The sequence below is a fragment of the Prorops nasuta genome, unplaced genomic scaffold (assembly GCF_024137725.1).
Source record: "Prorops nasuta isolate Cenicafe-Biocafe unplaced genomic scaffold, Cenicafe_Pnas_1.2 PNAS00001, whole genome shotgun sequence".
Classification (NCBI taxonomy): Eukaryota; Metazoa; Arthropoda; class Insecta; order Hymenoptera; family Bethylidae; genus Prorops; species Prorops nasuta.
Genome location: NW_027116798.1, coordinates 17,336,493 through 17,356,121, shown reverse-complemented (window position 1 = coordinate 17,356,121; position 19,629 = coordinate 17,336,493). Strand labels below are relative to the sequence as shown.

Genomic DNA, 19,629 nt, shown 5'->3' with positions numbered 1-19,629 from the left:
TTGAACCAATTAACTTTATGTTGGATGTAAAAGATAGTGTTCTCCAGTTTATACAAAAAGCAATTTTTAAATTTAAATTTATCAAGGTGATGTTGATTTTTAGTGGATTATTTGTGTCAAAAAATAATGAGGAAGTAAAATATTTCAATACAAATTATAAGATATTATGCGAATCTGAAAATATCATAAATTGGTATGAAATTGAAATGTCTTGCATAAAAACTCAATTAGAAGAATTTCAGGAAAGAGATTCTGGTTGGGCTCTTTCGAAAATAATAAATATTGTTATTCAAATTATTAAATATCATCCAATGACAGCATCATCGTATATCAAATTACCTTAATGGATTCAAAATAAACATGCTGTTATTAATGTTAAAAATCGAGGCAAAGATTGTTTTGCATGGGCAATAATGGCAGGATTATTTCCAGCAAAAAAAATTGTAATTTATTATCATCTTATCCTCATTATAAAAATTATTTGAATTTTGAAGGTTTAGAATTTCAAATATCCATTAAAGATATTCCTAAATTTGAAAAATTAAATAAAATTTCAATAAATGTATTTGTAACTGAGAAGAAAAAAATTTTACCTACACATCTTACGAAAGAAGAGCAAATTAAACATTTTAATTTGTTATATATTTCAAATGATTATAATTATCATTATTGTTTAATTAAAAATTTATCATATTTACTATCTAACCAATGTAGTAGAGATAAACATACAAAATATTTTTGTAATCGTTGTATGCATTATTTTAGTAGTAATGATAAATTAATACAACATCGTGTTGATTGTAATCTGGTAAATGATTGTGCAGTAGTACTTCCTGCTAAAAATAATAATATTTTACAATTTAAAAATTATTATAAAAAATTGCAAGTACCGTTTGTTATATATGCAGATTTCGAATGTCTACTTGAAAAAATAGATTCATTATCTGTTCCTGCTAAAGCATTTCAACAACATAAACCGTATAGCATTGGATATTATGTTTCGTGTAATTATAATAATAATTTATCACGATTTAAAATGCAACGTAGTATTGTTTGTGCAAAATGGTTTACCAACGAACTTAAAAAAATTGCTGTTGAAATATCAGAAGTAAGTACACAAATAAACAAAATTTTTATTTATTATTATTATTTATATTGATATATATATTTTTTTAGATAATAAATGATATTAAACCAATGGAAATGTCAAAACAAGATATTAAAAAATTTGTAAAGGCAAGTTTTTGTTATATTTGTGAAAAACCATTTAGTGTAAATGATACAAAGGTTCGAGATCATGATCATATCACAGGATTATTTAGAGGTGCTGCTCATAATTCATGTAATATAAACTATAAATTAAAACTAAATATTCCAGTCATATTTCATAATTTAAGTAATTATGATGCTCATTTTTTAATTCGCGACATTACAAATAGTTTTGAAGGCGATGTAAAAGTAATACCGTTAAATATGGAAAAATATATGACTATAATTAAATTTATAAAAAATAGTAATATTAAATTTATATTTTTAAATTCATTTCGTTTTTTGAATTCTATTCTGGAAAAATTAGCCAATTACGTAGATCAGAATAATTTTACGTGTTTGAAATCAGAATTTCAAGATATTAGTTTGAATACTTTTAATTTATTAACACGTAAAGGTGTGTTTCCATATGATTATGTTAAAGATTTAAATGTTTTAAATGAATCAAAACTTCCATCTCGTGAATTATTTTACAATCATTTAAATGAATGTGAAATTTCAGAGAATGATTATACACATGCTCTTAAAGTATGGAATACTTTTAATATTCAAAATATCGGTGAATATTCTGATTTGTATCTAAAAACAGATGTTCTGTTGTTGGCAGATATTTTTGAAAATTTTAGAAAATCATGTATAAATAATTATAGACTTGATCCAGTTCATTATTTTAGTTTGCCAAGTTATACATGGGATGTAATGTTATTTTATACTGATATTAAGTTGGAATTAGTAACTGATATAGATATGTTAACATTTATTGAACGAGGTATAAGAGGTGGTCTCAGTCAATGTTCTAATAGGTATGCCAAGGCAAACAATAAATTTTTATCAAATTATAATTCAAGTGAATCATCTCGTTATTTAATGTATTTTGATGTAAACAATTTATATGGTTGGGCAATGTCTCAGGCTTTACCTTTTAGACAATTTGAATGGGTTGAGAATTGTGAAAATTTCAATGTAAATGACTATGCTGATGATTCAGATACAGGATACATCATAGAAGTTGATCTTTTTTATCCTGAAAAAATTCACGATTTACTAAGAGATTTACCCATGTGTCCGGAAAATAAAAAACCACCAAAATCAAAAATTTCAAAACTATTAGCAACATTAAACAATAAGTATCGTTATGTAATGCATTATAGAAATTTGAAACAAGCTTTAAATCATGGTGTGGTTTTGGAAAAAATACATAGAATTTTAAAATTTAAACAATCATTTTGGTTGAAGAGTTATATTGATTTGAATACTAAATTACGAACTGAAAGTAATAGTGATTTTGAGAAAAATTTATACAAATTAATGAATAATGCTGTTTTTGGTAAAACTATAGAAAATGTACGTAAGAGATGTAATGTTCATATAAAAAATAATTGGGGAGGTAGATACGGTGTAAGATCATTAGTATCAAAACCAAATTTTTATCGAATTTCAATTTTTCACGAAGATTTAGTTGCAATACAAATGAAAAAATTAAATATTATTATTGATAAACCAATATTTATTGGAATGTGCGTTTTAGATTTATCTAAAGTATGTTTATATAGCTTTCACTATGATGTAATTCTACCAAAATTCAAATTAGACGTAAAACTTTTGTATACTGATACCGATAGTTTAATTTATGAGTTTAAGTGTGAAAATATTTACGATTTCATTCGAGAAAAAATAGATTATTTTGATACAAGTGATTATCCTATTAATAATAAATATAATATACCTTTGGTTAATAAAAAAGTAATTGGTTTCATGAAGGATGAATGTAACGGTAATTTAATGTCAGAATTTGTGGGACTTCGATCAAAAATGTATGCATATCGAATCAACGGTGTTAATAAGGATGAAAAATGTATTAAAGGTATTAAAAGCTATGTTGTAAAAAATATAGAATTTGATGATTATATAGATTCTTTAAAAAATTTCAATACATTAATATGTAAGCAAAATATAATAAGATCAAATTTACATAATGTCTTTACAATTTATGAGGAGAAAATAGCGCTAAGTCCATACGATGATAAAAGATATTTAATAGCAAATTCAACTGATACATTACCATGGGGTCATAAAAAATGTAATACAAGTAAATTATGAGAATTAATAAAACTTTTTATTTAAAAAAGACATTTTGATTACAATAATAATTACAATACGTTATTTTTATTAATCCATGAATTATGGTTTGAATTTAATCCTAACCATTTTACAAAAACTTTATTTCCTTTTTTCCGTAATACTTTTTCTACTAAGTATACATCAGGATTTGCAACACTATGTAGTTCATACTCGTAAAATCCACCTGCTGTTGATTGACCAGTAGAATCCTTTAATAAATATGTTATTGGATTTGTTCTTTGAACTTTTTCTATTCTAAATACTTCCGTTGTCCAATTCGGTGTATAACCCTTATTAAATAAATGTTTATATTTACTTATACGAACAGCATCGCAAACTTTATACTTTGCCTGTGCAGCTATTTTTATGAAATTATACACATTTTTCAATAAATCTTTTTCTCGTTCAATTGTTACACTTTGTGGAGACATACCAATAGTTCTATGCTTACGATTGTTGTAATCTTTAACTAGATTTGACAGTATGTTCAGCCATTGATAATTTCCATTAAGCGTAAACATTTTCCACATACTGCTCTTCAATGTTCTATTGAAACGTTCAACTACTGATGCTTTAAGTATACTATACGTTGAATAATGATTAATTCCATGATGTTTCATTAGTTGTTGAAAATTTGTATTGTAAAATTCTGTTCCATCGTCAGTTTGCAAATTTTTTGGTTTTCTCTCTTCTAAAACTTTGGAAAATGCATGAGTAACATTTTTCCCACTTTTAGTTTTAATTGGTATAGCCCAAGCATATTTTGAAAATACATCGATAATTGTCAATATATATTGATGATTTTTATTAATTTTTGAATACAATCGCATATCCACTAAATCAGCTTGCCACAAATCGTCATATCCATGAACAATAACTCGTCTTCTAATAAAATTTTTTCGTGCTGGAGCATGTAATTCATCAACAAGTTGTTTTTTTTCTTTACTCATTTCTGTTTTCCCTTATCCAACAGTTCGTGTAATTTTTTCAATAATTCTTCAAAATTACCAGGTTCATTCTCTGGAGTAACTGAAGGTACTGTAGGAATTGGTGGGAAGTTAGGTTTTATAGTAAGGTTTTTTTGGTCTTTCATTCGTTTAATTTCCTCGGCTAATGTATTTATCATACTTACACCAAAATCCATTTGTTTCTTAATTTCACCTTTGATATCATCATTTAGAGCTTTAACGTCAGTTTTTAATTTATTAATATCTTTCAAACTTTTATTTGTATCTTTATTAAAAGTATCATGTAATAAGTCTATTTTTTTTATTTCATTATTAACATAATCGTTTATAGTTTTCATTTTATTTTCCAAATTTTCAAATTTATTTTTTTTCTGTTCAAAATATTTGTTAAATTCATTAATTTGATTGCTTAAATCCACTTTTTTAATTTCATCCTTAACATTTTGACACAAATATTTAACATTATTCTCTAATTTTTCAATTTCACTCTTCTTCCTGTCAAAGTCCACCTCGAATTTTTTCATTCTATCATTCAAATTCAACTTCTTAATTTCAGTCTTCACACTCTCGCTCAACGATTTCACACTACTTTCCAACTTCTCAATTTCATTTTTCTTCCTACCAATATCTTCCTCGAATTTTTTCCTCTTATCATCCCAATTCATATTTTTAATATCACCTTGAAGCTTTTCGCTCAATAATTTCACACTTTTCTCCAACTTTTCAATTTCACTCTTCTTCTTGCTAAAATCTTCCTCAAATTTGTTCCTCTTATCGTCTAAATTCAAATTTTTAATGTCACCTTGAAGCTTTTCGCTCAATGACTTTACACTATTTTCCAATTTTTCAATTTCATTTTTCTTCCCGTTAAAGTCTTCTTCGAATTTCTTCCTTTTATCGTCCAAATTCAAATTTTTAATTTCACTCTTCACACTCTCACTTAACAATTTTACATTATTCTCGAATTTTTCAATTTTGCTTCTCATCTTACCAAAGTCTTCCTCAAACCTCTTTATTCTATCATCCAAATTCAATTTTTTAATTTCACTCTTGACACTATCACTCAAAGATTTCACACCAATCTCCAACTTCTCAATTTCACTCTTCTTCCTGTTAAAATCCTCCTCAAATTTCTTCCTTTTATCATTCAAGTTTAAATTTTTAATTTCACTCTTAACACTCTCGCTCAGTGATTTTACATTACTTTCCAATTTTTCAATTTCGCTCTTCCTATTGTTAAAATCTTCCTCGAATCTTTTTCCTCTATACTCTAAATTTAGGTTTTTAATTTCATCTTGAAGCTTCTCGCTCAACGATTTTACACTACTCTTCAATTTTTCAATTTCACTCTTTTTCCTATTAAAATCCTCCTCAAACTTCTTCACTCTATCATCCAAATTTAATTTCTTAATTTCACTCTTGATATTATCGCCTAACGTTTTCACATTAATTTCCAACCTTTCAATTTAACTCTTCTTCCTGTCGAAATCCTCCTCGAATTTTTTCTTCTTCTTCTCATCCAAATTTAATTTCTTAATTTCATTTTTAACACTATCACTCAACAATTTCACATTACTCTCCATTTTTTCAATTCCACTCTTCTTCCTGTCAAAATCTTCCTCAAATTGTTTTGCTTTATTTTTCAAATCAAGTTCTTCTATTTCATTTTTTACTTTATCATTCTGTAATTGTACATTAGTAATTATTTTATTAAAATCATCTAATTTTTTCTGCAAAATTTTCATTGAAACCCTTTATTTTTGTATCCAAATCAATTTTTTGAATATTATTTGAAATTTCCTTCTGTAAAAATATTTTATCAATTTTTGTTGGATCTTCATTATTTTCTTTTTTTTTAACTTCTGTATCAACATATGATTTTGTCACTGCATCTATATGGTTTAATGGTTCACCTAAATTTATAATTCGTCTTTTGTGTGCATCATATTCACCTCCATTAATGTTTAAAGATTCATTTTGATTTGCTGTTCCTACAATAAGATTATCTATACTAGGTCTTTTTCTTGACACTGAACGATAACGGTATCGTTCATTTAGAGATTTACCAAACACATCGATGGTCATCGTGATACTGATTGAAAATGTGAAAATTATTTTAATTTATTATAAATCCAGCCTCTTTAAGCTCCTCAATAATAGATATTATTTCATTTTGATGTGAATTGTTTCCTGCAGTTTGTGATGCAAAGAGTAATCGTAGTCGATCAACAAGTTCATTAGGATCATCCCAATGAACATAATCAATGTTATTGTTTCTATTGAGCAGCATACTGGGAGAAGTAACCCATAAACCTTGACCATTTATTTTAGAAAAGAGTGGTTTTATAATAAACATATATTTATCTCCTCTACTACTTTTAATGTGTTCACCGGGTATATGACCTCGTGTATGTGCACTTGTATACTGTAATATATCTTTATATTGTTTTAAATCTTCATCGTTATAGAGTGTCTCATTAGGTTTTTTTATTAATAAAAGTTCAAATAATCCTTTAGTACCTTGATACTTTTTTTCACCTATTGTTATAACATCATTAGAATCAATATGAAAGATTTTATTTCCCAAATATAATTTATTATCACGAGGATCGGTGTATATACCAAAAACATCATCAATTGTTTCATGTTGTCCTAGAAGCAGTTCTCTTGCATAAGCTGATTGTATTGTAGCATATTGTTTTGAAACAGGTAATTCATCCATTGATATATATTCCATGGGCAATGATGTTTCTTCTTCAATCGTTTGATTGTTAAAATTTTCATTTAAATTAATTATATTATCATTTGTAGGAGATGTATCATGTAAATTTCGATTTAATTCAATTGCGTTATTTGCTGAAGTATGACGATTTGTATTTATTTCTTCTGAATTAAAATTAATTTCACGTATTTTTTTCAATGGAACTTCCTTTATTGGAGTAGATGACTCTGGATGAATCCTCTTCAACGGACCTTCTTTTATTAGAGTAGATGTTTCCGAATGGATTCTCTTTAATAAACGTATTTTTTTTCTCGGTTCCATTTTCATTAATATTTTATCTTCATCTGTTGTATTAACTATTTTCTGTAGTGGTTGAATAATAGGTTCTAAACTTTTAATAACTTTCATCCTATCTTCTTGTTGACCCATCTTCAGTGCTCGATGTTTTTTTCGTATTGATTTACTAGCATTAACAATTGCTTTATTCACTTTCTCTACCTGTTTCAAACTTCTCATATTTTCACTACCACTTTTGTTGGTTTGTTTTTCCATGATGTGTTGTCTTTGCCACATACAATATAACTAACTTCAATTAACCACATCATGTACGTTTTAATATTTTTGTCATGTGACACTCTCTATTCTCTCTCTCTCTCCATTTTTATTTGATAATTATAAATTCATCAAAACCTTTACGATATCTTCCACTATTGAATTGACTATCCTTGTCAATTACCAAAAATCCACATTTTGGTTTCCAACATATTGAGCATAAATCACAAAAATTTTCAAACGACATATCATTATTTACATGTTCATTATAAATATGACGTAAATTTGTATTATCCTGATTGAATATTAGTATAAAATTTGCATTGTCATGAATTAAATGTTTAGGAATTTTAGCATAAGTCTGACAAAGATAAAAACAATCAATTTGAGAATGTCTACCCATCGAAAAATATTCCCGAATTATTGATTGGTTATCACAGGCTACATCGTCAAAGATAAAAATAGAATTTTGCATACTATCATTAACAGGAATAACATCTATATTGTTGGTAAAAGTATAATAATTAATTATATCTTTTAGATTATTAAAAACATTTTGTATGAAACAATATTTTGGTTGATTTAATGATTTAGAATAAACATACACATGCTCAAAGCGTAATCCGTGAGGACTGAGAAGAAGTGCAAGAACTGCATTAGTTTTACCACAATTTGATGGACCACATACTAATGATCTGATAGTATTAGGTAATAATATTCCATGTCTTCGTTGTTCTTCTGCACTTGTTGAATATTTATTATCTAAATTATAAACTGGTATTCGTAGATTTTGCTTTATAAAATTCATTTTTACTTTATACTACAATTCAAGGTTAGTTGAGGGGTATATATAGAGAATGCACTCAAGAGAGTGAGTCAGTCAGTTTAAATCATGATCATAATAGTGATTGATTCTCGTATTGGTGATTTGACAGAAGAGGAATTAAAGTATGTACCAAAGGTGATTCTTACAAAATATAATTCACATGAAATAAAATATTTGTGGAATCGATTACCTGACCATATAAAATATGATAATGAAATTATAGAATATCGTTCGTGTACAAAACATTATAATCAACCGTGGTCACGAAGTCATATTGATGGTCCTACACCAGCTGTAAAAGATTGTCGTGAATGTCAAATTTTAAAACAAAAGGAAAAAGAGGTAGAGGACTAGTTAATAGTGTTATTAATGCTCTTCCATTTGAATTACATATACCTGGGTATCAATTTTGTGGACCAGGTACACATTTAAACAAAAGATTGACAAGAGGAGACAGTGGTGTTAATCAACTTGATGTTGCTTGTAAAGAGCATGACATTGCATATTCAAAAAACAGTGATCTGAAAGAGCGACACGAAGCTGATCGAATTCTTGCTGAAAGTGCAAAAAAACGTATAACTGCTAAAGACGCTAAATTTTCAGAACGTGCAGGTGCTTTAGCTGTCTATGGAGCAATGAAAACAAAAAGAAAATTTGGTATGGGTGTTGTAAAGAGGAAGAGAAAGAAGAGAATTATTCCAAGTGCAAAACGAGGAGGATTTTTACCATTTTTAGCACCTATTTTAGCAGGTCTTTCAGCCGTTGGATCATTAGCTGGTGGTGCTGCTAGTATTAGTAAAGCAGTGAATGATGCTAATGCAGCATGAAAACGATTGGAAGAATTAAAACGTCATAATAAATCAATTGAAGGACAAGGACTTTATTTGGCTCCCTATAAGAGAGGTCGTGGATTAAGAAAACAAATAAAAAAACAGAGGAAGAAGAAAAAATAAATAAATGACGTAACAACCAATATATATCTGGAGAAAATGTTAAAAAATTTACCAGGATTTCGAGGTGTTTATATGCGTACAAATCTACCTATAAAAATTCGTAAGAAAGAATGTGCAATTGTAAATTTGGATAATAAAGAAGGATCTGGTACTCATTGGGTTGCATATATAAAAAATGGAGATAATATTAAATATTTTGATTCGTTTGGAAATTTAAAACCACCGAAAGAATTAATAGATTATTTTGGTGAAAATACAAAAATCGTATATAATTATAAGCAATATCAGCATTATTCTGAAAAAAATTGTGGTCATCTTTGTATTAAGTTTCTTCGTGAAAATATATAGAACTATCATAATATATTTCTTCAGTCTCCTTAAAATGTCCATAACGTTAACATTAAACGATACAAACTCACAGCTAGAATCTTATTATTTTCCATCTATTGAATTGGAAAATGATGAAGATTATGAACTTGGTTTAATTAGTTTTGAAGCTTTTAATTCTATACCAAATATTGACGCAACTAACGATAAATTTTATTTCGATAATTTGAATATAGATATTCCTCATGGTTCGTACGAAATAGAGGCATTGAATGATTTTTTACGTTAGTCACTGTCAGCAAATGAGGTAAATCCAGACAATATTGAGAATTATCCAATTACAATACGTGGTAATAATACAACTTTAAAAAGTGAAATCTTCTGCATTTATGATATACATTTTGAAAAATCCAACAGTATCGGATCTTTACTTGGATTTACTAAACGTACAATTTTGGCAAACAAATGGCATAAATCAGACTTTCCTACTAACGTTAATAAAGTGAACATTTTGCGAATAAGCTGTAGTATTACAACAGGAGCCTATAGCAACGGATCATTAGTGCACACAATTCATGAATTTGCACCAATTGTACCACCTAGGTATAAAATTGTTGAGGTACCACCAAATGTAATATATCTCCCGGTAACTCAAAAAATTATAAATCATTTAATTATACGTATTTTGGATCAAAATGATAATTTAGTTAATTTTCGTGGTGAAGAAATTACTGTTCGATTACATATTAAAAAGAAGCATAAGTAAAATGCTTATATATAATCAAAAACATCATCTTTCAACTCTCATTCCTGGAGCAACTCGTGAATCGGAAGTACAACTTAGTAGAAGAGGTTTAAATCTATCAAATATTAATTTTCTACAATCATTAGGTTACATTGTGAAAAATGATCGACATACTAGACATTCAAGAATCACCCGTGTTGGACAATCGAATAACAAAAATTGAAATTCATGGATATAATCCTTATGCCAATACAAATTTGAGAAACAATGATGAAATTAGAATTCCAATCCAACATCAAGATCTATATATATTACCAAGTCAAAGTTTTCTCTACATAGAAGGAAAAGTAACAAGAACTGACGAAGATAAAGATGAAGTATATCTTGATAATAATTGTATGGCATTTCTATTCGATGAGATTAGATATGAATTGGATGGTGTTGAAATAGATCAATGTAGAAATGTTGGGATTACAACATCTATTAAAAATTATCTATCAGTTGGCAGTATTAATAAAAATTATGTAGAAAATGCAGGTTGGTGTCATGATGCTTTAAAATATACAACGAGTGATAAAAAATTATTTTTAATTTTTGTGTACCATTACGAATGTTATTGGGATTTTGCGAAGATTACAATCACATTGTAATAAATGCCCGACACGAATTAATACTAATTCGATCTCGAAACGATTTGAATTCTCTCTTTTCTGGGTATGATAAACCCAAAGTTAACGCATCGATTGAATTAACTAAAATTCAATGGAAAATACCGCATATTACATTGGAGGAAATGAATAAATTAGCAATTCTACGTTTTGTTGAAAATGGAAATGTTGTTACTATGAACTATCGAACTTGGGATTTATATGAATATCCTCTTTTACAATCATCAACCAAACATACTTGGGCTGTGAAAGCATCTACTCAACTGGAAAAACCACGTTTTATAATATTAGCATTACAAACAAATCGAAAAGATCAAATATCAAATCAATCTCATATTTTTGATCATTGTAATATATCAAACGTTCGTCTCTATCTTAACTCTGAATCATATCCTTACGACAACTTAAACATAGATTTTGATAAAAATAACTATAGTTTGTTATATTTAATGTATTCAAAATTTAAATCTGTTTATTATGGATTACAAGAGAATAATTTATTAACTCTTAATAAATTTAAGAATATAGCGCCTTTAATTGTCATTGATTGTTCACGTCAAGTTGAATCCATTAAGAATGGTACTGTTGACATTAGAATAGATTTTGAATGTAAAAAAGATATACCTTTGAATACTAGCGCTTATTGTTTAATTTTACACGATCGTATAGTTGAATACAGTCCACTAACTAATATTGTTAGAAAAATTACATAATAAATTATAATTTTACACAATAAAATTAATGAAAAATAAAAAAATTACTAACAATAAAATTAAGGATAGGGGAAAACATCTTCGTAGAATGTGTATTGTCTAGTACCTGAGAGAGATTTTAAATAAAAATTATAAAAAATATTTGTAAAAAATGTAATTTTTGAATATATTGTGTATATTATCAAAAAAATGAATAAATAAATAAATTAAGATTTTTTTTAATTATAAATAATAGTTTTTATTACAAATTACCCCATAGTTTATAACGTATACTATTTTATAATACTACAATATTTATATAAAACAATTGTTATTAAATACACTAAAATTATTTTTCACTTAAAAATTGTTTACATATAATTTTTTCTGGAATATAAAACAATTGATTTTAAATAAAAATATAAAATTTCGTTTTGTACAATAGAATATTTGTTAAAAATTGTATGTTTTTCAATCAATTCAAGAATACAATTTTTAAACTTAGCAGAATGAGCAATTTTTACAAAATCCTGAAATGTTTGTAAAACTGTATCCAAATTAAATTGTAACCATTGAGTTGTAATATTAATACAACGATAAAGAGATAACATATTTTTACAAATTTTACTTGATACATAAATAAGGTAACCGGACGTTAGACCTACAAATTTTTTTGAATGGAGTATGATTTCTATTCATTATATGAATATGTATAATATAGTGACATTTTCGCGCATGCGTACAAACATGAGGAAAGGGTCTATGGGAAATAGGCAGTTTCATACAGCTTTAACCTGATTTGATTATAAGTCAGTGTTTACATTTTAATGACAGTATGCCAGTGTGACAAGGTTATAATATATGAAAGTGAAAGTCAGATAAGTATTTTATTTTTCTCTTCAAAGTAACTTACTTAATTTGAAAGAAATTGATTCTTTGTTTTAAACATATATTTTGCAGGATGCGTTTCTGCATTGATAAAGTGGAATATGAAAAAATTGGAAATTTAATTAAAGTTTGTGTAAGGTGATACGGAATCCAAACATTCATAGAAGGGATGAAATAAAATAATCACATGTAAGGTACAGTTCCTATTATTTAAATTTTAATGCATCCAATCATAACGCAACCAACTATTTTAGCACTTTAAACAATGTCAGAATATGCGTTTGTATTACCTCAATAAGTGAAAGCGTAGCAACACTAATAATTTAAGGCTTTAATACTTAGCTTCCTCTCTATTCGTATAGAAAAGAAAACTGAGAACTTAAGGATATAGTTACCTAATAAGTGGTCAAATGTTATAATATTGAAAAATAATGAGCTCTGCAGGAATGGCGTACAAATTGCATTGGTATATTAAATTTGTTATGTGAAAGAAAAATTGATTGAAATATGCAGGCATTGTTTGTAGGAACCATACATACAGGCTGTGATATATAAATATCAGACGAGGTCTTTATTGTTTTTATTATTAATATAGAAGTAGCTTTTTTTGTAAATGAAGTTTGATTACTTATGTTTTATCTTTTGTTTGCAGATTTATTAGCTATTAGTCTTTACGCACATGAGTTGAGGGAAGGTTGTTTTGTTTATAGGGTTTTATGAAAAAGTTGTGAGGAAAACATTCGGTGTGAATTGAGAATGGATGTATCTTCATCATAGGAGTTTACCAGCTTTAAGTGATTATTGTAAGTACTATCATATATCTTAATACTAATAAATGCAGGTCATGGAGTCCTGTGTTCAAACCACAAAAGCTTCTTATTTGATAAGAGATAATCATTTTAGTATATTACATATATGGACTATTTGAGCAGTAGAGAGCTATTTATAGCATAGCAGCATTACTAGCGGTTTTGTTTAATATTGAATTTTGTAGATATTGAAGTGTAAAAGCCTGTTCGTTCATTTTATATTTTTCTAATATGTGATTATTTAATCTCCTAATATAGATCTTTTATGAATATTTATGTTTTTATGTATCGTTATTTAGAAGTATTCCACATATTAAAAGGCTTGAATGAAATATTGTATGATTTGTGTAATGTACTTAATAGTATTTATGATTTTTTAGGTCTTAAGAGGAAAATCCTTCTTGGTGGACGTAACAGCTTTTCAATGGAAATTGTTTGAGATTGATTAATGGCAAAATGGATATAATGAAAGCTCTTGGTGGTTTAGAGGCTATTTGGAAAATACACTTTACAAAGGAATTTTTTATTGCTAATATATAGCATATCCTTTCTTTCGAGTTTTCAGGTATTTAAGTTTTACTTGTTAAAATGTTGAAATTGACTCATATATAAAAGGTCTATTTTGCTCTGAGCTCGTTTAGTTGTGCAGTTCTTTATAAGAGACAGGAAAACTTAAATTCACTGTAGAATTCTTATTAAATACTTATTACTTAGCCTACTTAATATCAAATGTTTATGCTCCATTAGGGAAAAGGCTTCTGGTTTTGATGAAATAATGCTATATGATAAATTGACCAATGTCAACAGGATCTATGTCATTTGAGATAAATTGCTAGTGTACATTCACGATTTGGTGTTCATCTATAACTTACAAAGAATCTGGAGTTTCATAAGTGGTAAAAATCCTAATTTTGAAGAGCTCTCTTAATCTCTCTTAGTTTCAACAAACTCACCTGTGGCAAATAGTACACTATTTAAATGTAATGAATCTTCGCCAAGTGACCGATCAGAATGTGTTTAAGTTTTAAATTGTATAGAAGGAGATCATCCACCTGAGGAAATCGTACAAGATGAAATCCCATGGAGTATCCAGGCCCTTCTTTTGGCAAATTCAACTGATTTGATGGACTAAAGAACAACCAAACAAATACTGGTTTGATTTTCAATTCAGATGGAGAGATTAGAATCCGCGTGATATTGAACGATACAAGGAAGAAAATTCTTTAAGTGTACAAAAGATGGGATGTTCGCATTTATATATTCTACACCGGATTGATGATACCTCTAAAACTAGCTTACAATTTACACTCTCCGTATATAGCAAATGCTTATCAATGTTGATTATCTATGTAAGAGAAGCATGTTTTTTCTAATTCAAATTTTATTACACTAGCTTAGCAATGCAGTAATAAAAACAGAACAGATGTGCTGTTTGGTTGGAAAAAATTGGTCATAGAGCTAATATACATAAACATACTTCAGTGCTGCAATATAGAAGTACAAAGTCGGCGAGGAAGAAATATACAAACAATTGTCCATGAAGAGCTTTAAATACACATGATACAACTAAACGTAGAAACCAGCCAGATGAAATTATCGAACAATCATAAAATTATTATGGCGCGGATAATCGTAAAATTAACCGAGAATTAGCCTTCAGTTTCAAAATTGCTAATTGGTGAAGATTTGACATTTTAAAATAGAGCTGATCTCGCCTGAATTATAGGCTGATTGATTTACGAGGCAAAAATGGCTCAAGATATTTGCAGTAAAAATCAATTGAATATCAATTATGTTAATGGCTGTATAAATTATTGATGAAGAATAATTACAATTTTTCGTTTTTAGATTACTTCAACAAATGTGATGAGCGTACAAAAATTATGAAAAGACATTTACAATTGATTTTGGAATAAATTACGTTTAAAGTTAAGGGTACGTTCAATGACAATGACAAGATAAAGTTATCATATTGTCAATAAATATTTTTATAAGAATTATATAATTATAGACGAGGAGTATCTAACGTGTATTTCAATTGTTACACAAACGCTATTTTTAACTATATAAGGTAATAATAATGAGAGTTCCAGAAAAGTCAGCTTCTCTTATCCGATCTTTTGCTGTTATTTTAGCTGGAGCAGTCTTATTGGATAATTCCAAAAATGTAGGTCGGCAGCAAAAAAATTTGACAAGACATTTTTTCTTCTGTGGAAATATTGTTTCAGTAATCCGCATTTTTAATTTACAACTTTTAGATGTTTAGCGTTCTACAAAGCTTTTTTATTTTTTGTGATAATACCTTTTTATTTTATTTTATTGTTTCTAATTAGGAAAAGAAAAACTAGCAGGCTTTTGCTGGACATAAAATTATATTAAAATTTATCATATTTTAATGAATTTAAGTTTGATTATTATTTCCATCCATTAACAATTTGATTAAATAATATGTTTATACACTTATATATATATTTTTTTAGTAAATAGGGTTCTGATAGTTTTTTGAGTGTTTGGCTATTGAATAGAGGTGGGAATGATTGAAATATAATAAAACTATTAATAAGTATTTTATTTGTAATCTGGTATCAACTTAAATTTGATTCTATTAATTCTAATTATTAATACAGGGCTGTTTCGCGTCATCGCCTAGGTATGAAAATAAGGTTAATATATTATTTTGGTACAATTAAAACAAAGAGGTGTAACTATATATAAATGATTACCTGGTTTGTTAGGAAGTTTATTAACTTTCTTAATCAAGTTTTTATTGTGTAGCGTCATAGCATTAAGAAAGTGATATATTATCCTTTGTTCAGTTTTCTTAGTAACCTTTTTAAATGTATTAATCCATGCTTCTTGCAAATAATTTTCGCTTTCTCTAATATCTTTTCTGATGGGCGTTTTTACTATTCTATGCGCATTGATATTTTCAATAATATATATTTTAATAATTTTTATCAAATCTGCTATAAAAATAAGGAATACAGATAAATTAAGCGAAAAGTAAACCTCGAGAAATATCGTATAGATTATATCTAAAATTGGTTTAAGGAAAGCACCAATTTCTAATGCCTATGTTTTGTGAAATGAAAATTGTGTTTTTTTAACTATGGGAGGAAAATAAGAGTCCAGGAAGAGGCAAACATAAACTGAACGAAAAGAATAAAGTACAAACACTATTAATAAGGAAAAGAAGAAACAGAATAATTGTAGATTAAATGCAAAGTTTGAAGACTATACGTAAGGTAAGATTGATGTCCAAAACATAGTTCATAGTTATTAACGTGGCAAGTGTGCAACCTGCACCTTTGAAACACGACAACGAGTTTTAACTTTTTCTATTTGACAATAATTTGTTTGCATAAATAAATTACTATTTATATATACCTATAAATTTAAATAATTCTGGGTGGGATCCTAGTTTCTCTTTTAACAAGCGATGATATCTTTCAATAACATTGTTTGTCCTTATTTTTTTATTAAATACCGACAAGATTTGGGGGTCCACTATATTCAACCAATACCTATTTACGTAAGCCAACAATTTTTCAAACCTTCCAATTAATCCATCTTTTTTTAATTTCTTTTTTATTACGTTTAATGCTTCACCCATCATGAAAGGGGGAAGTAAGGGAATGTCATATATATTTCTCATAAAATTAAATATATTTATGCGGTTGGATGGCAACAAATTTTTTAAATTTTTAAAAACGTAATTTTTTGGCAATTTTTCTTACATTCTGTAAATCATACAAAGTTTATTTAATTATTATTATATTTTTACTTATATATTTATTTATTTACTTACTTGTACATAGTGAAAGTAGCAACCTACTATATTTGCTTCTGGAAAATTTATATTTAGCCCTTTTTGTAAGCCTGATTCAAAATCTACGTGTATATTCTTTGGAATCAATTGTGGTAAAACTTTTATTTTAATAAATTTAAATAACATATCGTATAATTTAAATGACTTATGGTTCGTCAATGCCCACAAAAATGGTATTGCCTGGATTTTATGATATAAATAATAGCATGTCTCATCTATTTACAATAAGCGTTAAAAATAAAGAAAATAACATTACTTTGCCGTAATGCTCGGTCATTAATGTTACCATTTGATAGACATTATTTACTTGAGGGGTAGTCTCAAATGTACCGTCAACAAATAATCTTTGGTAATCCATTGAATTACATAATTTCTTGTCATATAAAATGACTAATATATTTTCTTTTTCTGCATACTGCATTATGGATAGTTTATGTTCGTCTCCTTCAATTTTGAATCTCATAAATTTTTTATTACTTTCAGCATTCAAAATGAATTCTAAATCTTCTAAAGCTATTGACGATGGCAATTTCTTATAAGCTTTTCTTTTCCATCTTCTGAAATTTCTGTCCACCTCTTTAAATGATACTGCTCGTGCACCTTTCGGGTTTCTTGGAAAGAGTTGAGGGTATAATATTCATTCATTTTTTAATAAGGTTTACAGCTATTTTTTATAATATCATTCTATTTGAATTATTATAATTACATATGTTAACATATTTACCTTAAAGCACAGTAATTATATATTTCCTTCGCTTTTGTTAATGGTGTTAATTTGGAGGACCGCGAATAAATTTTCAACTCATTTTTAAAATTGGTTTTTATTTTACTAACTTTATCATTAGGTAAGTGATTGTGTAGTTTTAAACTTTGGAAGCAATTTTTCTCGCTGTCCGCTTTTATTATAATTTTTGCAGTTCCAGGGCATTTGCCCTTTAACACGCATTTCAAATGTCTAATAGATAATAATTAATAAAAGAAAATTTTTTTAAACGTCTATTTTTGTATTTAAAATAATCGTTCCTCAGTAAAAACAAATTTACTTACGTCGTACGTGTACCGTCATTTTTTTGATATGTTTTTATCCTACAGTACGAATAATCATCTGGATAAATAGGTACTTTTGCATATTTTCTTAGATTATTTCCTTCCATTATAATTTTAACTGCAATCTATAAAATGCCGATAATTATCTCAGATTTTACAGACACCTAAATGTTTATTAAACAATCGATGGAAACGATAAAGGTATTATCAATAAATATCGATTGTAATACGTTTGTTGTTTTTTCTAAGATAATTATCATAATTTTATCAATTACAAATGAGTACTATGCAATAATTATGTAAATTATAGAACAATTTACGCATTTATCACAAGAGGATAGTTCCATAGTTTACAGATAAATAAGGCATGTATTATGCAAGTAATATTATTATACATTTAAATGATATATTTAATCAAAAAATATTTTAAATCAGATTAATTCTTTTAGTAGTGGAAAAGAGAGGTAAATAAGCGTAATCCCACTGCAACATAAAGGTAGTAATAAAAACAAATATTAGAAAGAATGCATTAAAAATCAGCTACCTAGGCTTTTGATATAGCTGCAGAAATTAAAACTAATTTGAAATCGGAAATGATAACATGTGCGTTCATCAATGTTTACACCATTTACGAAAGCGAGAAGTATATAAAAGGATAGGTAAACTTAGAGAAATATACTAATAATGTGTAAATGTGTATGTATTAAGTGCAACAAACATCATTAAAACCTATAATACGGTGACTACTCTGAAAAGCCTGGATAATAACTAAACAATAAAATTTAGAAAATCGACACAAGCATATTGATTAAATGGTTGAAAATGAAACATTACATAATATATGTGGTAGTAACAATTAAATATTAGGAAAAATATAAACCTTAATATAACGAGGATAGAGAAGTATCAAAAATTCATTATGCGGAATAATACTTTTATATATGTTAGCTTTGAAATAAATAAAATTATAAGACGCCAAACATCTAAAAGTTGTAAATTAAAAATGCGGATTACTGAAACAATATTTCCACAGAAGAAAAAATGTCTTGTCAAATTTTTTTGCTGCCGACCTACATTTTTGGAATTATCCAATAAGACTGCTCCAGCTAAAATAACAGCAAAAGATCGGATAAGAGAAGCTGACTTTTCTGGAACTCTCATTATTATTACCTTATATAGTTAAAAATAGCGTTTGTGTAACAATTGAAATACA

At 27.3% G+C, this 19,629-nt stretch overlaps 3 protein-coding genes and 1 long non-coding RNA gene across 4 annotated transcripts; 3 read left to right on the top strand and 1 right to left on the bottom strand.

Moving 5' to 3' along the window:
- Positions 1 to 1,036: 1,036 nt before the first annotated feature.
- LOC136773417 (uncharacterized) lies at positions 1,037 to 3,369 on the top strand. The gene is made up of 2 exons (XM_066727092.1): positions 1,037 to 1,108; positions 1,177 to 3,369. The coding sequence occupies exons 1-2, from the start codon at positions 1,037 to 1,039 to the stop codon at positions 3,367 to 3,369; spliced, it is 2,265 nt and encodes a 754-aa protein (XP_066583189.1).
- Positions 3,370 to 4,336: 967 nt separating this feature from the next.
- On the bottom strand, positions 4,337 to 6,443 carry LOC136773410 (uncharacterized protein MCAP_0864-like). The gene is made up of 3 exons (XM_066727066.1): positions 6,219 to 6,443; positions 5,935 to 6,040; positions 4,337 to 5,790 (listed from the first exon to the last, which is right to left on the bottom strand). Exons 1-3 carry the CDS (start codon positions 6,441 to 6,443, stop codon positions 4,337 to 4,339), a joined length of 1,785 nt encoding a protein of 594 aa, XP_066583163.1.
- Positions 6,444 to 10,644: 4,201 nt separating this feature from the next.
- Positions 10,645 to 11,864, top strand: LOC136773401 (uncharacterized). The gene is made up of 2 exons (XM_066727053.1): positions 10,645 to 11,020; positions 11,116 to 11,864. The coding sequence occupies exons 1-2, from the start codon at positions 10,645 to 10,647 to the stop codon at positions 11,862 to 11,864; spliced, it is 1,125 nt and encodes a 374-aa protein (XP_066583150.1).
- A 1,153-nt stretch (positions 11,865 to 13,017) lies between these two features.
- Positions 13,018 to 14,732, top strand: LOC136774253 (uncharacterized). Its single transcript, XR_010822762.1, has 5 exons — positions 13,018 to 13,298; positions 13,384 to 13,534; positions 13,921 to 14,105; positions 14,288 to 14,436; positions 14,578 to 14,732. It is a non-coding gene; the product is annotated as an uncharacterized lncRNA (long non-coding RNA).
- The last annotated feature ends 4,897 nt before the right edge of the window (positions 14,733 to 19,629 follow it).